Below are 19,962 nucleotides of genomic sequence, written 5' to 3' on the forward strand. Positions count from 1 at the left end.
CTCATCCCCCACACCCCGACCTCACCCCCACACCCCAGCCTCACCCCCACACCCCGGCCTCATCCCCCACACCCCACCTCATCCCCTACACCCCGACCTCATCCCCCACACCCGACCTCATCCCCCACACCCGACCTCATCCCCCACACCCGACCCCACCCCCACACCCCGACCCCGCAACATCCCACAACGGATCTCAACCCCACTACACACGACCCTACCCTACCCACACCCCAACCCAAACCACGCACACTGGCTCTCAACTCCACCACATTGCAAGACCTCCTGGGACCTTCTCACTGTCATCCAGCCACTCTCGCTAAAGTCCAGCATTTGCTTCAGCTTTGGTCTTAAATCTACGGTCATAAAACAGTCACCTAGAGTAAGACTTGAGCAGTTCTTGGTGCCTTAACGTAATCCTCAACACCATAACTCCACAAGTTGAGTCGCCAGGCACTTAAAACCCCACTTTATCCTCCCTAGCATAATCCTCATATCCATAATGGCATTTCTGTTCCTCATGTCTGTTAGAATTACCATAAATAACATGACCAAGGGGGAGAAATCCAGTCGCGCGCTCATATATGCACGGTAATTTTTTTCTCTTAATTTTCCCCTGCTACGTCTATTTGAGTTACCATAAATAACTGGTGGGCGGAGAGGCTCGGGGCTGAAGCAGGGCAGTGGAGGGACGTTCATATTACCTCGACATCGTCTTCGTTATATCTGGGGCTGCCGCATGCGACCCGTCCGCCTGCCGCATGCGACCCGTCCGCCTGCCGCATGCGACCCGTCCGCCTGCCGCATGCGACCCGTCCGCCTGCCGCATGCGACCCGTCCGCCTGCACTTGGCCTGGACTTACCGCCCAGCTGAGACCAATGACTCGTCGGCTCGATCCAGGTTATCTTGAGATGATTTCGGGGCTTTAGTGTCCCCGCGGTCCTCGACCAGGCCTCCACCCCCCAGGAAGCAGCCCGTGACAGCTGACTAACACCTAGGTACCTAATTTACTGCTAGGTAACAGGGGCATAGGGTGAAAGAAACTCTGCCCATTGTTTCTCGCCGGCGCCTGGGATCGAACCCAGGACCACAGGATCACAAGTCCAATGTGCTGTCCGCTCGGCCGACCGGCTCCCGGGGAGGCCAAATATGGGTGATTGATCTTCTGTAGTGATCAACTGTTGATCCCTAATGCAACTTTTTTTGGGGGGATCAAGAAATGCAACTGTTTTGCCTAACCATAAACGTATGAACCCAAGTAACCTATCGAGACTAATGCATAGAAAATACCAATATTACGGTGCTTCAATGTTTACTAATAGGTTGCGTTTTTAACGGATTGGTTAATCCCGTTAAAAAGATGGGTTGAGGGCCCAGTTCAGCAGCCAATGGTAACCTGGCTGTAAATCAGCTGGTGAATTGTGTTCTTGGGACACTATGGCGCTGGATAGCCTGACGGATGGTACGCCATGACCTGACTTTAAACTTTACCGAATACATTTTATCTAGAATTAAAAAGTATGCATAAATATACACCATACATACAGCTAAATGACGTATACATACATATTCCTGTGTACTCCTCACTGTCTCAGGTCAATAAATAATTCGCACACAACAAATACCTGAATTTACATATACTCTGTATATCATTTCTATATATAGCCTTGCAATAAATTTGTGCGCATAGGAGTGTGCATTTACATAATCTGGGAGTATCTTGGCCTTACACCTAGTCTGGGGGTCCTCTTCACCCTCTCATACACACACACACCGCTCTCTATCGACTTCCAATAGGAGATTAATGTAGGTGGTGGTAGTGGGCGGCCAGGAGTCGCCGCCGCCGCCGCCCCACGCCCACCCACCGTCTCATCCCCCACCCACAACACAAGGAACACAACATTGTACCACCACCACCACACACCCCCACACACCATCACCACCAACACCACCAACACCTCCACACACCACCAACACCTCCACACACCACCATCACCAGCACCCTGGTGGCGCTATAGCCTTCACTCTGGGCCAGCAGCGAGCTAAGGGACACAATGGGCGCCTGTAGGCTAAACTGTCTATATTAGCAATGAGTGGAACACGGTCTATAGCGGCCTCATGAAGGTGTTATGGCGCTGGCCATCTCTACCCCCGGAGAATGAGGGCCCCGAGGAAGGTGACGACAGGATCCGAAGACGGTGATCAGAACCCGAGGAAGATGACAAGATGCAACTCCGAGCAGGGCAGACTCCAGGCGCTGTGAGCGTCACAAGGTCCACCACCAAGCTGTGAGTCCCGACCCATAGTCACCTGTCATGTTTACTTTTCAAGCAGAGGTTGGAGGTGGCTTCCTGTACCTCCTTTCCTAGGTCCCTTTTACTCGCATACTGAGTGAATATTATCCCAATCACAGCTTGTGAGTGTGTGTGTGTGTGTGTGTGTGTGTGTGTCCGCGTGCGAGAGCGAGAGAGAGAGATGGAGAGGGAGGGAGATGGAAAGGGAGGGAGATGTAAAGGGAGGGAGATGAAGAGGGAGGGAGATGAAGAGGGAGGGAGATGGAGAGCGAGGGAAGTGGGAGGGGGGGAGATTGTTCACGGATCAGTCAAAAGATAGTGATAAGGGGAGGGGGGTAAAAAGAATGGGTATTAGAGGGGGTTTCTCAGTGAGGGGAGGGGAAGGTGGATAGACATAATGGGGAGTGGGTGGACAGGTGAGTGAGGGTGGGCGAGGGAGAGGAGAGAAAGAGAGAGAGGAAGAAACCCTCTCACTCACTCTACACACTTTTATTCATAAACTTTCTTTATTTAATATTCTTCATTTCCCGACCAATCACCGTCTTTCCTTCTTCATTTGTCTTTGTTTTATGTTCTCTCCCGGGGACCTTCCCATCACCGCCCCATCCCTCCGCCCATCACCTCACCCCTACCTCTCACCTCTCCCTGTCACCTACTATCCCCCTCCCCTCCCCTGTCACACCGCCTCTCCCCTCGATATTACCCCCCCCCCATACCATCTGCATGACCCCCTCCCCTTTTCCTCAACCCATTTACCTCTTCCTTGTGTTCTCCAGCGTATTCTTCCCCATCATTCGTCTCTTCCGTCTCCACTACGCTTCCTTCCCTTCTCCCACACCTTTATCATCTCTCTCTCTCCCACCATTCTTCTCTCATATTTACTTTGTTGTCTTGACATCTTCCGCCTCCTTTAAACTTCTCCCTCTCCCTCAATCTTCTCCCTCTCCTTCAACCTTCTTGTCCCTCTCCTTCAATATTCTCCCTCTCCCTCAATCTTCTCCCTCTCCTTCAACCTTCTTGTCCCTCTCCTTCAACCTTCTTCTCCCTCTCCTTCAACCTTCTTGTCCCTCTCCTTCAACCTTCTTGTCCCTCTCCTTCAACCTTCTTGTCCCTCTCCTTCAACCTTCTTGTCCCTCTCCTTCAACCTTCTTGTCCCTCTCCCTCTCCCTCTCCCTCAACCTTCATCTCCCTCTCCCTCAACCTTCATCTCCCTCTCCCTCAACCTTCATCTCCCTCTCCCTCAACCTTCTCCTCCCTCTCCCTCAACCTTCTCCTCCCTCTCCCTCAACCTTCTTCTCCCTCAGTCCCAAATCACTATCTCGTCTTGGCTCTTCTCGCCTGCGTCCTCCACCTCCTCATTATTTACCTCCTCCCTCAGACATCCTCATCAATCCCTCATCTCCCGCGGCCTCTGCTTCCTCTCCCCATGCACAACTTCCTACCAAAGAGGGAGACTTAGCCCCCCCTCCTAAAAAAATATCCTTTCCTCCTGTACAGGACTCAGGGGGTGAGGGGAAGGGAAGGGAGGGAAGGGGTGATATACGTGGCGTAAAGGAGCCTTAGTCGGGCAGGCCAGGGAGCGGGACGACGCATGTTAAGTAGGTAGTAAATTGTGACCGTCAAAGAGGCCAGCGATAAAGAAAATGGAGGACTGATGGACGAGCGAATATATGGGAGGATAATAAGAATAGAAATGAGTCGAAATTAACGAAAATGGATGACGGAAAATGGCCTTCTGAGGGCTTGGATCTGCCTGCCTGTTAGGGGTGCTGGGAAGATGGAGCGGCGGGGTGAGGAGGGGTGTAGGGTGAGGTGGTGTGTAGGGTGAGGTGTGTAGGGTGAGGGGGTGTAGGGTGAGGGGGTGTTGGGTGAGGGGGGTGTAGGGTGAGGGGTTGTAGGGTGAGGAGGGTGTAGGGTGAGGGGTTGTTGGGTGAGGAGGGGTGTCTGAAGGGCTCTAGGGACCTCATACCGGCAGGTCTGGAGGACTCTAGGGACCTCATACTGGCAGGTCTGGAGGGCTCTAGGGACCTCATACCGGGTCTGAAGGGCTCTAGGGACCTCATACCGGCAGGTCTGGAGGGCTCTTGGGACCTCATACTGGCAGGTCTGAAGGGCTTAAGGGACCTCATACTGGCAGGTCTGGAGGGCTCTAGGGACCTCATACCAGCAGGTCTGAAGGGCTCTAGGGACCTCATACCAGCAGGTCTGAAGGGCTCTAGGGACCTCATACCAGCTGGTCTGAAGGGCTCTAGGGACCTCATACCAGCTGGTCTGAAGGGCTCTAGGGACCTCATACCGTCAAGTCTAAAAGGCCTAATGACTGAGCCTTCAATTATGTAGTGTGGGAGATCACGACCCAGTTCCTGCTCACAGTGTTTGCACCTGGAGTACTCAGGATTGGGAGATCAGTCACCTGCAGCCACCTGCCCCAGGTAACGGTCACCCAACGTGATCCTGGCAACCATTGTGTCGTACAGTCTGGTAAACAGTCTTCTATATTTGTATGCGATGATATCCATAAAGAAGTTCCTGATTGAATGGAATGAATGGAGTGGTAGGAGTGTGTTGGGGGGTGGAGGGGATGACGGAGCGAAGGAGAGAGTAAGCGAGGGTGAGGAAAGGGACAGCATGAGAAGAGTGAGAGGAAGTGAGGTGGGTGTGAGGGTTATGAATGAACTTCGATCTTGAACTCTGGCCAGTCAGGTTGAGGAGAGGGAAGACCCAAGAAGATACGAGAGGAGAGGCGAGGGAGAAGAAAGAACAAAAAGAGAGAGAGCGCGGAGCGAGCGAGAAGAGCAGCCTGTAAAAGGCTACTTTAAAATAACTTTGCCTGAAGCGAAAGTGGAAAGGAAGTGGAGGAACAGGAGAGAGAGGAGGAGATAAGAAACAGGATATGTATAGGAGAATATTAAATTGAAGAGACGAAGCAGGAAGAGGAGGAGGATCTGGAGCGGACTTGACATGCGGGTAAAAGTACAATTTGTGTGGGGTAAAAAGTCTATCTTAAACTGAGGGGAGGGGAGAGTTCTGGAGGTGGGGGAGAGCTGAAGAGGTGGGAGAAAGTTGGGGAGGAGGGGGAGAATTGAGCGAGTGTTGGGGATATCTGAGGGAGTGTTGGGGATAGTTGGAGGTGGGGGTCAGCTGGGGAGATAGTTGTGTGGGTAGAGCTGGAAAGGTGAAAAGGGTGTTTGAGCGATATGGAAGACTAAGGGGAGTGGTGAGAGGATGTTGTGTGTGAGGGGGGGGGAGGGGGAGGACATACAACATCCACAGAGCACTAGTGTCCCCCCATAACCACACCCGTTACACAACTGCTACTCTGCCTTCCCCCCTTCACCCTCACACTCCCCTACTCTCCCTGCCATCTTTCCCGATATTTAACCCCACTCTCCACACCGCCTGGTGTCCCCTGCCGGCCTGCAGAAGTCAATGTTTAGTAAATCATAGCATGGCCTCAGTCTTCCATTTGGCTGGAGTCGTTAGCGTTCCAATTTTAATATCTCTGCTCTCATCAAATTAAGTGGCTTTTAGCGGGGGGATAGATGTAAGATTTAGGGTTGAGAGGAGAGAGTGGCGGGCTTTCCACTATCGTATATTACAACCGCTCTTCTGTACGAGTTAATGTGATATATATGAAAATGGATCCACCCCGAGCACTTTTTGGTGGTGTGGTGCTTGTGTCTGTGGGAAAGATGGTGGGGGTGTTGGAGGAGGCTGAAGGCATGGTTGTTGGGGGGAGGAGTGGAGGTATGGTTTGAGGAGGGGATGCATTGAAGTTGGGGTTGAGTGGGTGGGGCGCATGGTTGAGGGTGGTAGGAGGGATTGGGAAGGGGTATAGTGTAAATAGACACGATAAACTGGTATTCCTTGTATACATATATGACATTAATGAACTAGACTTTTGTAGCACTCCTTGCGGTTTAAATGAAGAGTACGAGTTTGAGGACCAGTGTGGACAGCGGAGCCGGGAAGGGAACTATCAGGAAGAAAGCGCCAAGCCATTACGGCTATGTAGCACTGGGAAGGAGCCAGGATAAGGATTTGAGATGGGAAGGAATAGTTGAAGACGTTCAGGTAAGTTGTAGGCGTGATCGGTCACATGGTTACTGGACTTCAATCAAGATACGTGCAAGGTCACGAGGATTGAAACATAGTAGCATATAATGTATTTCATCATCACTGGATGCTTCACAACTACACCTGGGTAACTACACTGGGAAGAAAACAACCCTTTCAACTCAACAATGACATCATTGAATACATTTCTTTAACCCTGACGAGGAAGCCTAACCTTCCCTTCTTATAAATTAGGCGTCCCCTTCCCAGAATCTTCAACCCCCCCCCCCTCCTGCCCCTTTTCCATCCCACCTCCCTTACGTCCCTTCCCCTCTATCCCTTGCTTCCTCAAAATTATTTACCTTACTTTCAGCAGCCTTCTCCCCCCCCCCATCTCTTCCATCCCTCTTACTAGCCTTCCCTCTTTCCCAGCAGCCTCCCCTTCTCTCCCATCCCTCTCACTAGCCTTCCCTTCTTCCCAGCAGCCTCCCCCTCTCTTCCATCCCTCTCACTAGCCTTCCCTCTTTCCCAGCAGCCTCCCCCTCTCTCCCATCCCTCTCACTAGCCTCCCCCTCTCTTCCATCCCTCTCACTAGCCTTCCCTCTTTCCCAGCAGCCTCCCCCTCTCTCCCATCCCTCTCACTAGCCTACCCCTCTCTCCCATCCCTCTCACTAGCCTCCCCGTCTCTTCCATCCCTCTCACTAGCCTCCCCGTCTCTTCCATCCCTCTCACTAGCCTACCCCTCTCACTAGCCAACCCCTCTCTTCCATCCCTCTCACTAGCCTTCCCTCCCTCTCTCCCAGCAGCCTGCCCGTCCTCTCACCCCTCCCTGTAGTCTCTCCCTAAGTAGCCTGCCCTTCCAAGACAATCAAGACTTCTCTCGAGAAAAGCCAAGGAGGTAAAACTCGCCATTCGTCACCCCCCTGGCAAGACAATTATTGGCACTTTATTAATAATTTGGATAGGTGTTTTTCCCGCTCTCGGCATTATAATTTTAGGCGCGATCTGCCGGCCCGTAATTGTCCGTTTGATGAGATTTCCAGCCAGTTACGGGAGTTAAGGTGTTGGGTTTTTTCTTAGGGAAAATGAGGTAAAGTCCCCCCTCCCCCTCCCTGCAAGATGGAAGGGGAAGGGGAAGGCTGCTTAGGAAGTACATCCGTGGAGAACAAAGGTGATTTGAGAGGTTGAAGGGGTGAAATTGGCGACAGGGAGGGTGGGAAGGGGTGTGAGGGGGGAGGGCTAGAAGAGGCGTCAAGGACTTCCCCTTCCTTCCTCCCTCCTTCCCCCCTCCTCCTCCCCCCTCCTCCTCCCCCCTCCTCCCCCCCCCCTCCTCCCCCCTCCTCCCTCCTCCTCCTCCCTCCCCCTCCTCCTGCCCCAATAAAGTGCTATAACACTCAACACGGGACTATCAACACTTCTAACGACGCCATCAAATATGCGATCTCGAAAAAAAGTGTTTTCTACTGATAAAATTTCGAACTTAAGCTTACATGCTGCTGATAAAACTAATGAGCGTCAGGTTGTCATTAACACCCGGGTCGACCCCCGGTACCATTCCACCAAAAATCAAATCTAAGAAAAATTATGTGAAATAACGATAATAAATGGGAACATTATGCATGCCACGTATGACAACACACATTCTCATATTATCACTCACACACACACACACACACACACTCACTCACTCACTCTCGAGGGGCCCGACGGCTGAGTGGACAGCACTCGGGATTCGTGGTCCTAAGGGTCCGGGTTCGATCCCCGGTGGAGGCGGAAAGAAATGGACAGTTTCTTTCACCCTGATACATCTATTCACTTAGCAGTAAATAGGTACCTGGGATTTAGTTGCTACGGGCTGCTTCGTGTGTGTGTGTGTGTGTGTGTGTGTGGTGTGTGTGTGTGTGTGTGTGTGTGTGTGTGTGTGTGTGTGTGTGTGTGTGTGTGTGTGTGTGTGTGTGACAAAAAAAATTTGTTGATTGACAGTTGAGAGGCGGACTCAAGGAGCCAGAGCTCAACCCCCGCAAGCACAACTAGGTGAGTACACACACACACACACACACACAATCTCTCTCCCTCTGTCTTCTCTCTCTTTCTCTCCCTCTTTCTCTCTCTCTCCCTCTTTCTCTCCCTCTTTCTCTCCCTCTTTCTCTCCCCCCCCCTCCCTCCCCCAATAACACTATAGGGACACCTTACACATTGTCGGTACTCTATATCCATAATGTTTTTGTTATTAAGACTTTCAGCTACGTGACATAATCCAAGTTTATTTAGGCTTTAATGGGAGAGTATTGAGTCGATGCTCTAGCGAGATTCGGCGTCGGGGTCTCATTGGCACCGTGTCATGTGGCACTCTTTTTAATGATGCCAACCCCGACCCACCCATGATGGGCATATACCCAGCAGCAATTGCTGTGTAACAGTTGGTAAGGTCTCTGGCCTCCAACTTCGAACAGAAGAGAGAGAGAGAGAGAGAGAGAGAGAGAGAGAGAGAGAGAGAGAGAGAGAGAGAGAGAGAGAGAGATAGATAGAAAGAATAGATAACAATTTTTAAGTATAGATATTCAGTATACACGTACATACTACATTACCTCCCTCCCCTCACCTTCCCCAATCCCCCTCCCCCCCCCTTTTCCCCGGGTGAAAAATGCGAGTCACCACCTTCATTGATTAATCATAACCAGAGCTAAATTAATCAAATCATCAATCTAATCAGTAATCGGGGGTCCTTCCCTGGCAGCCGGATCATTCATTCCCTCCTGCCTCCTCTTCCTCTCCGTTGCTCTGACTTTCGTTCATCGCCGCTCTCTCGTACCTAACCATTCGCCCCACATTCTCTCAGAGCGTCGTTCAGCAGGGCAAGCAGTTCATCATGGCTCACTGACCACCGCCATGCCAGTTAAGTGTTTCGTTAGGAGTACAAACCAATATATATATATATATATATATATATATATATATATATATATATATATATATATATATATATATATATATATATATATATATATACATATATATAGATATATATACATATATATAGATATATATAGATATATATACATATATATAGATATATATACATATATATAGATATATATACATATATATAGATATATATACATATATATAGATATATATAGATATACACGGCCGCGTGACCTTCCGGGGTGAGAGGAAGGATCTAAGACAGCTTCACAAGCTCGCGAATTTACTTCTAATTAATTTCTGCCATAAAGAACTTCAATCTCGACGGAGCCTATCGTTTTATACCGCGGGTTTTCCGGAGTAATTTCTCTCACATGTCGGAATTATTGGCGGATAATTTTTGTGTGACGTGAACCTGAGACAAGGGGCGGGGGGTGCGACCCTCCACCCTCTTGGCCAGTAGGGGTAGATGCTGCCATCTACCACCTTGGCCAGAAGGGGTAGACGCTGCTATCTACCACCTTGGCCAGAAGGGGTGGGTGCTGCCATCTACCACCTTGGCCAGTAGGGGTAGATGCTGGCATCTACCACCTTGTCCAGAAAAGGTAGATGCTGCCATCTACCACCTTTGCCAGTAGGGGTAGATGCTGCCATCTACCACCTTGGCCAGTAGGGGTAGATGCTGCCATCTACCACTTTGGCCAGTAGGGGTAGATGCTGCTATCTACCACCTTGGCCAGTAGGGGTAGATGCTGCTATCTACCACCTTGGCCAGTAGGGGTGGGTGCTGCCACCGCCCTCCACCTTGGCCAGTAGGGGGGGTGGCCAGGGGGGATGGGGGAGGGGTGCAGGAGCTGCCAACATGTGCCTGGCATCAACTCATTACTAAATTTCTACCCATAACACAGTTAATCGCCTATTCCAGGGTGATCAAACAATTTCAGAATGATTTGTACACGGTAACTTTTGCGGGGGAAAACTTAGCTCTAAACTCTTCCTGACCGTGGAGAGAGCAGCGTCAGGTCGTTCTGTCGCTGCTCTCTCCACGACAGGTGAAGAGTAGTCTTGGAAGGTGTCTGTGAAGTAGGTGGAGAATTACTTCTCAAGGAAGAAGTCAAGTTACAGAACCTTCTCACGATTACAGTCCCTCCCAGTACCCCCCATTTGCCAGACTGTAGCGCCCACCAGTCCCATACCAGTATCACTTGTCAACAGTCTTGTTTTATTTGACATATGAATAACTGGGACCAGAACAGATGGAAGCAAATCATAAGAATCTTATTTTTATTTATAGAAAATCAGAAAATTAAACGCACGCACGTTCGCTGTAGCTAGGGAGATTTTTACTATTGTTTTGAGGCATGGAAACGTGGATTCGAGGGACAGTTACTGACTGTGATACAGTATGTAATTTTAATGTAACTCACTTGTTAACTGTTCAAAACTAGTGCCATAATGCCAGTATATGGTCCCCATACCCTCCATTATATGGTTCCCATACCCCCCATTATATGGTTCCCATACCCTCCATTATATGGTTCCCATACCCCCCATTATATGGTTCCCCATACCCTCAATTAACAACCCCTGCTCTTGATGTGGAAATATTGACGTATTAGAGTTGTATTGGCCAGTGTGGAGGACTGGCACCATGGGTGGTTTGAGGGGGCGGCGCCCCCCCCCCCCGCAGCTGCAGTGTGGTGACCACGGTGGGTGAAGGTGGGGGGGGTTGCAAGGTGACAAATGATGCCTGGTTGATCTGCCTTTCTTGACTAAGAAATCGCCGTCTGATGGATTAATATGGCGGGAGCATTGTCTGCGCCCAAACACTGGCCCCTGGGCCTGCCGTTGGCCCCAATCCCTCGGCCTCGGTCTTGGCCTAGGCCCCAACCCTGTCAGGGTGGACAAGGGGGGGAAGGGGATGGTGCCAACATTCAGTTTGGACAAGGTTAGAAAGTAGTGCCGCCACCAACAGCCTGGGTGAACAAGGGCGGAGAGATGGATAATGCGGTTGGGAGTTGGAAGGAATTTTGGTTTAATTAATAAGGACTGGTGAAAAACTGAGAGAGAGTTAGGGGGGGGAGAGGAGAGGGGGAGGAAGAGGCTGTCGGTAGTGGGAGGGGACAACTGTGGGAGGGGAAGGGATAGTACTCACCTAGTTGTACTTGCGGGGGTCAAGCATCAGCGTTTTGGTCCCGGCTCTCAACCTTCAATCAACTGCTGTACAGGTAAGTTAGTGGGGTGTAGGCCGTGCAAGGCTGGTGTTGGTAAGTGGGGGGGAACCTTGTGTGTGGGCCGAGTCAGGGGAAGGCCTAGGGAGAGGGAGGCTGGTTGTGGACAGTAAGTCTACCACATAGACCTACTCTTCCCTGCGTCCTATCTACTGCCACATCTACACATTACAACTTGCTATCCAAACTATACTATCACGTAATCCTTACAATGGGTTTCTGTGAATGCCCCATTTGCCATACATTCAATGAATGACCTTTTGTAATGTCATTCATGAAGGGAAATTAGTTTTTCGTCTTTGATTTCAGACTGTATGTTGACAAACATAAATGAAGTTACTCAATTTGAATAATTGTGAATGGGATTTTTAGGGTGGACCTTCAGCATTTTATCTCGTCCCAGTGTGTGGTGGATTTGGAGTCGTTGTGTGTCTTAGTCAAGGTGATTGCAGCGGTGTTGCACGTCAAAGGTGTAGTGTGTAGGCGGGTGTGATCACTGGAACTGGTTGTGCATGTTCTAGCACCGTGCAGTCGTTCAGTTGGTCATGCGTTGGTCTTATCGAGGCCGCAAATGATACTTTTTTGCAGGGATCTCCTCCTCCTCCTCCTCCTGGTTCGCTCTCTAATGTGCCGCAACTTTCACTTGAAGATCTGAGCCCCTTGTGTCTTAGTGTTCATGTGTCCTCTAGTGAAACATGTTTCCTTACACATTTATGCATTTCTTGCAATGATGGTAACTGCATTTTTCCTGTATCTATTTCGCAGATGTCAACCACCTTCAGTTTAATTACGTAGTTATAGCTATTTTATTCATTCTCTCGATAAACATAAGTGTGTTTGGATTTTTTAAATCAAGTTTTTTGTATATTCTTTCCCTGGTGTTGTATATCTATTTCATCTGAAGCACCTGCTTCTATTTTTCCTCGTGAGATGTAATTGTATCTACCTGTCCCCTCCTCCTCCTCCTCGCGGGCCCACCTGTGAGGCAACGGCCATGTTGTCGTTTGCCAAGTCACCGTGAAGAGTTGACCAGTTCTTCGAAGACGTTATTTCGTGAGGGTGTGGAGCAGAGGCAAGCTCAGTCGTGAGTAAGTGAGGCGGAAGCTTCAGTAGTGAGAGGAGGCTGAGCAGGGTGGAATAGAGGTATGGAGAGGTTGGTGGTGTGTGAATGAGGTTGGCGGATATGCGAGTAGGTCAGTGGAGGTTGAGAAGAGGTGAGCTGGAGCCAGTAGAGGTTTGTAGGGGGGAGGGAGGAGGGCTGGGGCAAAGGTAGTGGAGGAAAGATGAGGTGAGGTGAGGCTAATGGAGCTTAAGAGGTTAGTGGGTTGTGAGGTATTGGCTTGCAAGTGGGGGAGAGGTGGAAGGAGGGGGGGGGCAGGAGGGGGGATGGAGAGAGCGTGCACTGGCGATTCTCTGCTCTGATTAATTGTTGAACTTTAGCACACAATTTGTCTCTGTAGCAGAGCGGGCATCATCAATGTAAGGGTGGCGGGGCCCGGAATTAATATTACAGGCGATATTTATATACCACGGTTGGTGAGGGATAAACAGCCCGTCATGAAGACAATGGTGGGGAGCGGCGAGCCCCGCGCAAACACCCACTCACTGCCCTCCCCTCTCCCCAATGAATCACGTGACTGAGGTAAACATTGTAATAATTGAAGAGCGAGCGACGTGCCGGACCCCACCACTGGCTAGCTGGACCCCACTACCACTGGCTGGCTGGCTGGACCCCACTACCACTGGCTAGCTGGACCCCACTACCAATGGCTGGCTGGCTGGACCCCACTACCACTGGCTGGCTGGCTGAACCCCACTACCACTGGCTGGCTGGCTGGACCCCACTACCACTGGCTGGCTGGACCCCCACTACCACTGGCTGGTTGGCTAGCAGGACCCCACTACCACTGGCTGGCTGGCTAGCAGGACCCCACTACCACTGGCTGGCTGGCTGGCTGGATCCCACTACCACTGGCTGGCTGGCTGGACCCCACTACCACTGGCTGGCTGGCTAGCTGGACCCCCACTACCACTGCCTGGCTGGACCCCACTACCACTGGCCGGCTGGACCCCCGACCACCATTAAAGGTCAGCATGACCCACAACATCACAGGTCAACCTGACACCACCACCACTAGTCAGCCGGATTACACAACTGGTGACCAGTAGCCACAAAACAAGATCTTTATATCTTAGTCTTCAGTATCTTCAAGCACCTCATTAATGTGTGAGGTCATGCACAAGTCAGGTGTGTGTGAGGCCACGAGCCAGGTGTGTGTGAGGCCACGAGCCAGGTGTGTGTGAGGCCACGAGCCAGGTGTGTGTGAGGCCACGAGCCAGGTGTGTGTGAGGCCACGAGCCAGGTGTGTGTGAGGCCACGAGCCAGGTGTGTGTGAGGCCACGAGCCAGGTGTGTGTGAGGCCACGAGCCAGGTGTGTGTGAGGCCACGAGCCAGGTGTGTGTGAGGCCACGAACCAGGTGTGTGTGAGGCCACGAGCCAGGTGTGTGTGAGGCCACGAGCCAGGTGTGTGGCGAGACCCTCCATATCTGTCTCACTTCTCACAAACCCTGAGGAACAATATGGTAAGCATTTACAGGTTACGAAGGCTGGAAAACAAAATGGCGCCCTATTGACGCCTGTGTGCGCAAGGAAGACTCCTTCAGCGTGCACCATAATGCGTCAAGGTGAAGCTCTTCAGCGTCCACCATAATGCGTCAAGGTGAAGCTCTTCAGCGTGCACCATAATGCGTCAAGGTGAAGCTCTTCAGCGTCCACCATAATGCGTCAAGGTGAAGCTCTTCAGCGTGCACCATAATGCGTCAAGGTGAAGCCCTTCAGCGTGCACCATAATGCGTCAAGGTGAAGCCCTTCAGCGTGCACCATAATGCGTCAAGGTGAAGCCCTTCAGCGTCCACCATAATGCGTCAAGGTGAAGCTCTTCAGCGTGCACCATAATGCGTCAAGGTGAAGCCCTTCAGCGTGCACCATAATGCGTCAAGGTGAAGCTCTTCAGCGTGCACCATAATAGGGGGAAGAGGAGGAGGAGAAACACAGTGAAAGACAAGGAAGAGTTACTCACCCCTTTAGCGGACCCAGTGGTTTCCCGCCGCGATCGACGAGCAAGGGTACATCCCTGGCGGTGCTGCCATCTGGGGGGCGTCCGGGTGAGAGTGGGCGTGGGCGTGAGCGTGGGCGACGGCGTGGGTGTGTGCGTGGGAGTGGTGGGAGTGGTGGTGGTGATGGTGGCCGTGATGAGCTTGTGGGAATGAAAAATCCAGATTTCCTTCGACTTGCAACTCGTGTTTGATCACCTGAAACGGGTACAGCAGACATTTAATATTCAGAAAATGCTGTATTTGAATTCTGCCACAATCGTCCAGATTTGTATAAAGAGCAACTGTAACCTTGAACTTTGACCTGCGACATCCAAATTGGAGCTTTATATGAAGTTTATTGAACTTTTATTGTAACAAAATCGATCAAAATAAACTTTAGTCACAGTAGATCTAAATGTGAACAGAAAACGTCTTTCGTCGCACCAAAACACATCACTCGCCTACCAAAATGAACACTAAAATACTGCAGTAATGCTTATATAATATTGCTCAAATGTATATATTTAAACTAAAAACTAAAAACTTATTCTAAACTGTCTAGCAAAGCAAGAGCAAAAAAGAGATAAGTGTTCCCCCTCACGCAAGGCAGGCTAGATAACGCACTGTAATAGTGCTGGAGTAGTGGTGTTTCTCACGCTATAGTGCTGGAGTAGTGGTGTTTCTCACGCTATAGTGCTGGAGTAGTGGTGTTTCTCACGCTATAGTGCTGGAGAAGTGGTGTTCTGACACTATAGTGCTGGAGTAGTGGTGTTCTGACACTATAGTGCTGGAGTAGTGGTGTTCTGACACTATAGTGCTGGAGTAGTGGTGTTCTGACACTATAGTGCTGGAGTAGTGGTGTTCTGACACTATAGTGCTGGAGTAGTGGTGTTTCTGACACTATAGTGCTGGAGTAGTGGTGTTTCTCACGCTATAGTGCTGGAGTAGTGGTGTTCTGACACTATAGTGCTGGAGTAGTGGTGTTCTGACACTATAGTGCTGGAGTAGTGGTGTTTCTGACACTATAGTGCTGGAGTAGTGGTGTTTCTCACGCTATAGTGCTGGAGTAGTGGTGTTCTGACACTATAGTGCTGGAGTAGTGGTGTTCTGACACTATAGTGCTGGAGTAGTGGTGTTTCTCACACTATAGTGCTGGAGTAGTGGTGTTCTGACACTATAGTGCTGGAGTAGTGGTGTTCTGACACTATAGTGCTGGAGTAGTGGTGTTCTGACACTATAGTGCTGGAGTAGTGGTGTTCTCACACTATAGTGCTGGAGTAGTGGTGTTCTGACACTATAATGCTGGAGTAGTGGTGTTTCTGACACTATAGTGCTGGAGTAGTGGTGTTTCTCACGCTATAGTGCTGGAGTAGTGGTGTTCTGACACTATAGTGCTGGAGTAGTGGTGTTCTGACACTATAGTGCTGGAGTAGTGGTGTTTCTCACACTATAGTGCTGGAGTAGTGGTGTTCTGACACTATAGTGCTGGAGTAGTGGTGTTCTCACACTATAGTGCTGGAGTAGTGGTGTTTCTCACGCTATAGTGCTGGAGTAGTGGTGTTCTGACACTATAGTGCTGGAGTAGTGGTGTTTCTCACGCTATAGTGCTGGAGTAGTGGTGTTCTGACGCTATAGTGCTGTAGTAGTGGTGTTTCTCACACTATAGTGCTGGAGTAGTGGTGTTTCTCACACTATAGTGCTGGAGTAGTGGTGTTCTGACACTATAGTGCTGGAGTAGTGGTGTACTGACACTATAGTGCTGGAGTAGTGGTGTTCTGACACTATAGTGCTGGAGTAGTGGAGTTTCTCGCACTATAGTGCTGGAGTAGTGGTGTTTCTCACACTATATTGCTGGAGTAGTGGTGTTTCTCACGCTATAGTGCTGGAGTAGTGGTGTTCTGACACTATAGTGCTGGAGTAGTGGTGTTTCTCGCACTATAGTGCTGGAGTAGTGGTGTTTCTCACACTATAGTGCTGGAGTAGTGGTGTTTCTCGCGCTATAGTGCTGGAGTAGTGGTGTTCTGACACTATAGTGCTGGAGTAGTGGTGTTTCTCACGCTATAGTGCTGGAGTAGTGGTGTTCTGACGCTATAGTGCTGTAGTAGTGGCGTTCTGACACTATAGTGCTGGAGTAGTGGTGTTTCTCACACTATAGTGCTGGAGTAGTGGTGTTCTGACACTATAGTGCTGGAGTAGTGGTGTTTCTCACGCTATAGTGCTGGAGTAGTGGTGTTCTGACACTATAGTGCTGGAGTAGTGGTGTTTCTCACGCTATAGTGCTGGAGTAGTGGTGTTCTGACACTATAGTGCTGGAGTAGTGGTGTTTCTCACGCTATAGTGCTGGAGTAGTGGTGTTCTGACGCTATAGTGCTGTAGTAGTGGTGTTCTGACACTATAGTGCTGGAGTAGTGGTGTTTCTCACACTATAGTGCTGGAGTAGTGGTGTTCTGACACTATAGTGCTGGAGTAGTGGTGTTTCTCACGCTATAGTGCTGGAGTAGTGGTGTTCTGACACTATAGTGCTGGAGTAGTGGTGTTTCTCACGCTATAGTGCTGGAGTAGTGGTGTTCCCTACACTATAGTGCTGGAGTAGTGGTGTTTCTCACGCTATAGTGCTGGAGTAGTGGTGTTCTGACGCTATAGTGCTGTAGTAGTGGTGTTCTGACACTATAGTGCTGGAGTAGTGGTGTTTCTCACACTATAGTGCTGGAGTAGTGGTGTTTCTCACACTATAGTGCTGGAGTAGTGGTGTTCTGACACTATAGTGCTGGAGTAGTGGTGTTCTGACACTATAGTGCTGGAGTAGTGGTGTTCTGACACTATAGTGCTGGAGTAGTGGTGCTTCTCACACTATAGTGCTGGAGTAGTGGTGTTCAGACACTATAGTGCTGGAGTAGTGGTGTTCTGACACTATAGTGCTGGAGTAGTGGTGTTCTGACACTATAGTGCTGGAGTAGTGGTGTTTCTCACACTATAGTGCTGGAGTAGTGGTGTTCTGACACTATAGTGCTTGAGTAGTGGTGTTTCTGACACTATAGTGCTGGGGTAGTGGTGTTCTGACACTATAGTGCTGGAGTAGTGGTGTTCTGACACTATAGTGCTGGAGTAGTGGTGTTCTCACACTATAGTGCTGGAGTAGTGGTGTTCTCACACTATAGTGCTGGAGTAGTGGTGTTCTCACACTATAGTGCTGGAGTGGTGGTGTTCTGACACTATAGTGCTGGAGTAGTGGTGTTCTCACACTATAGTGCTGGAGTAGTGGTGTTCTCACACTATAGTGCTGGAGTAGTGGTGTTCTCACACTATAGTGCTGGAGTAGTGGTGTTCTCACACTATAGTGCTGGAGTAGTGGTGTTTCCCACATTCTCCCTCTTCCCCTTTCACTACAGCACTGAATTAGCGGTGTGCGCGCATACACACACACGTACACAAACACACACATCCACGCAAACAAACACACACACACATGCACACACGCAAACACACACGTAAACACACACACGCCATCACACACGAAAACACACACACGCCATCAAACACGAAAACACACACACACACGAAAACACACGCAAACACACTCACGCAAACACACACACACACACACACACACACACACACACACACACACACATACACACACACACACACACACACACACACACACACACACACACACACACACACACACACACCCATAAACCCACGCTAACACACACCCGTAAACACACACACACACACACACACACACACACACACACACACACACACACACACACACACACACACACACGCTGCACACTCCGTCAACTCATACAAATAACTCAGCAAAGCGTTGTAAAAGGCAAACTTTGACCTTTCCTTAACAGATAGTCAATGATCAGAACTGCTGAAGAACTCTCCCAAGTGAGTTACTTTGGTGAAACTTTCATATGACATTGATCACAACATTTGATGACAAGAGCAACACAGCAGATTCTTATCATCCTAAAATATATATATATATATATATATATATATATATATATATATATATATATATATATATATATATAATGTGTTTGACCTATCATAACAAGGCACTGTTATCGTTCCCGTAGCCTCCGAACTTAGTATCGAGACAGAGAGGCTTGTGAGAGCAACTGACTGGTTGACTTGAGAAGTAATTGAGGTCTGAGTGATGGGTGTGGAGTGAGGTCTGAGGGGAGGTCAAGTCTACTGATTGGCGGCCTCCTGGGCAGAGGCATCAACTCTAGGTCAGAGTCAGTGTGCGTGTCTGCTGATTGAATTTATTGCCTTAACTGTGTGGAAAAAAGGGAATACCTCAACCAGTAAATAAAAAAATAAAATTTTTGTTTGTATCAACTGCTTTGCTGGAGCTCTTATTGACACATGCTCTTTTGTATGGTTTGCGAGTTAAATTTGCTGCTAAAAACGGATAATCTAATTTATAAAAACAAAAACGCTTTCAAGAAAGTAAAACTCAAAACTACAGGTCCAATAAGTTGCTTCTTCCCCCCCCCCATCTTCCTACCGTGGATTCTATACGGATTTGTGTGTTAATAATATCCACTAACTTATACTAATTGTTACTACTTTGTGAGGGGTGTCCAGTCTCCTGGTGTAGGGCGCGGGTCTTGCGACCGGCCCACCTCAGGCTACTGGGACCACCGCCACCACAAGACAAGGCCCCTACCTCCTCAACGTTACAGTCCAGGCCGCCCTGTATGGGGGTGTCGAAGTCCACAAAGTCCTGCATATGCACGGGGCCTCCGGAACCGCCCCCCGACACACCGCCGCCGCCAGAGCCCGGCCCGCCCCCCGTGTCGCTGCTGCCGGGGCTGTGTGTTTGTTGCTGTTGTTGTTGCTGCTGCTGTTGCTGCTGTTCTCGGTGGGTTAATGCTGCCCTGAGCATATTTGGCTCACTGCTGGACGCAGAATGGGCAGTATGGGCGGAGTGGGCAGTGTGCGGGGGTTGTGAGGTGGGAGGTGTTGGATAGTTGTTGGTGGGCTGGTGGGCTTCGCCTCCAGGCCCGGGATAGTGGCCCTCCCCTAGTGGCTGCGTCGGCGACAGACTGTGGACGCTGTGCGCCGGGGACATGGCCTGAAACACACCACCATAACACACAGATCACCACCCGTTCCAGCTCACACTAAACAGGTGAGGGCTGGGGGCAAGCACCCGACACGCCCGCTTCTACTCACACTCACTCACTCACCACAAGGGTTGTGGGGCATGTATGAAAATAATCATTAAATAACATTGATATGACATTTTTTTGTGTATAAACAAATTTTGATTAGATTTCAAGCTACAATCTACACACAGTTTAACGAACCTCATGTGTTGACAAGGTGAGAG

The 19,962-nt window shown here is 49.9% G+C and overlaps 1 protein-coding gene across 1 annotated transcript in view; it reads right to left on the reverse strand.

Annotated features, from left to right (window-relative positions):
• LOC123752761 (forkhead box protein O) overlaps positions 1-19,737 on the reverse strand; it is a 184,358-nt gene extending 164,621 nt beyond the window's left edge. The window contains exons 1-2 of the mRNA XM_069308292.1: positions 19,297-19,737; positions 14,588-14,819 (exon numbers count right to left, since the gene is read on the reverse strand). Of these exons, the coding sequence (XP_069164393.1) occupies positions 14,592-14,819; positions 19,297-19,701 (633 nt within the window). The 5' untranslated portion in view covers positions 19,702-19,737 and the 3' untranslated portion in view covers positions 14,588-14,591. The remainder of the gene's footprint in view (positions 1-14,587; positions 14,820-19,296) is intronic.
• Positions 19,738-19,962: the final 225 nt, after the last annotated feature.

Source organism: Procambarus clarkii, chromosome 62 (assembly GCF_040958095.1).
Source record: "Procambarus clarkii isolate CNS0578487 chromosome 62, FALCON_Pclarkii_2.0, whole genome shotgun sequence".
NCBI classification, from domain to species: domain Eukaryota; kingdom Metazoa; phylum Arthropoda; class Malacostraca; order Decapoda; family Cambaridae; genus Procambarus; species Procambarus clarkii.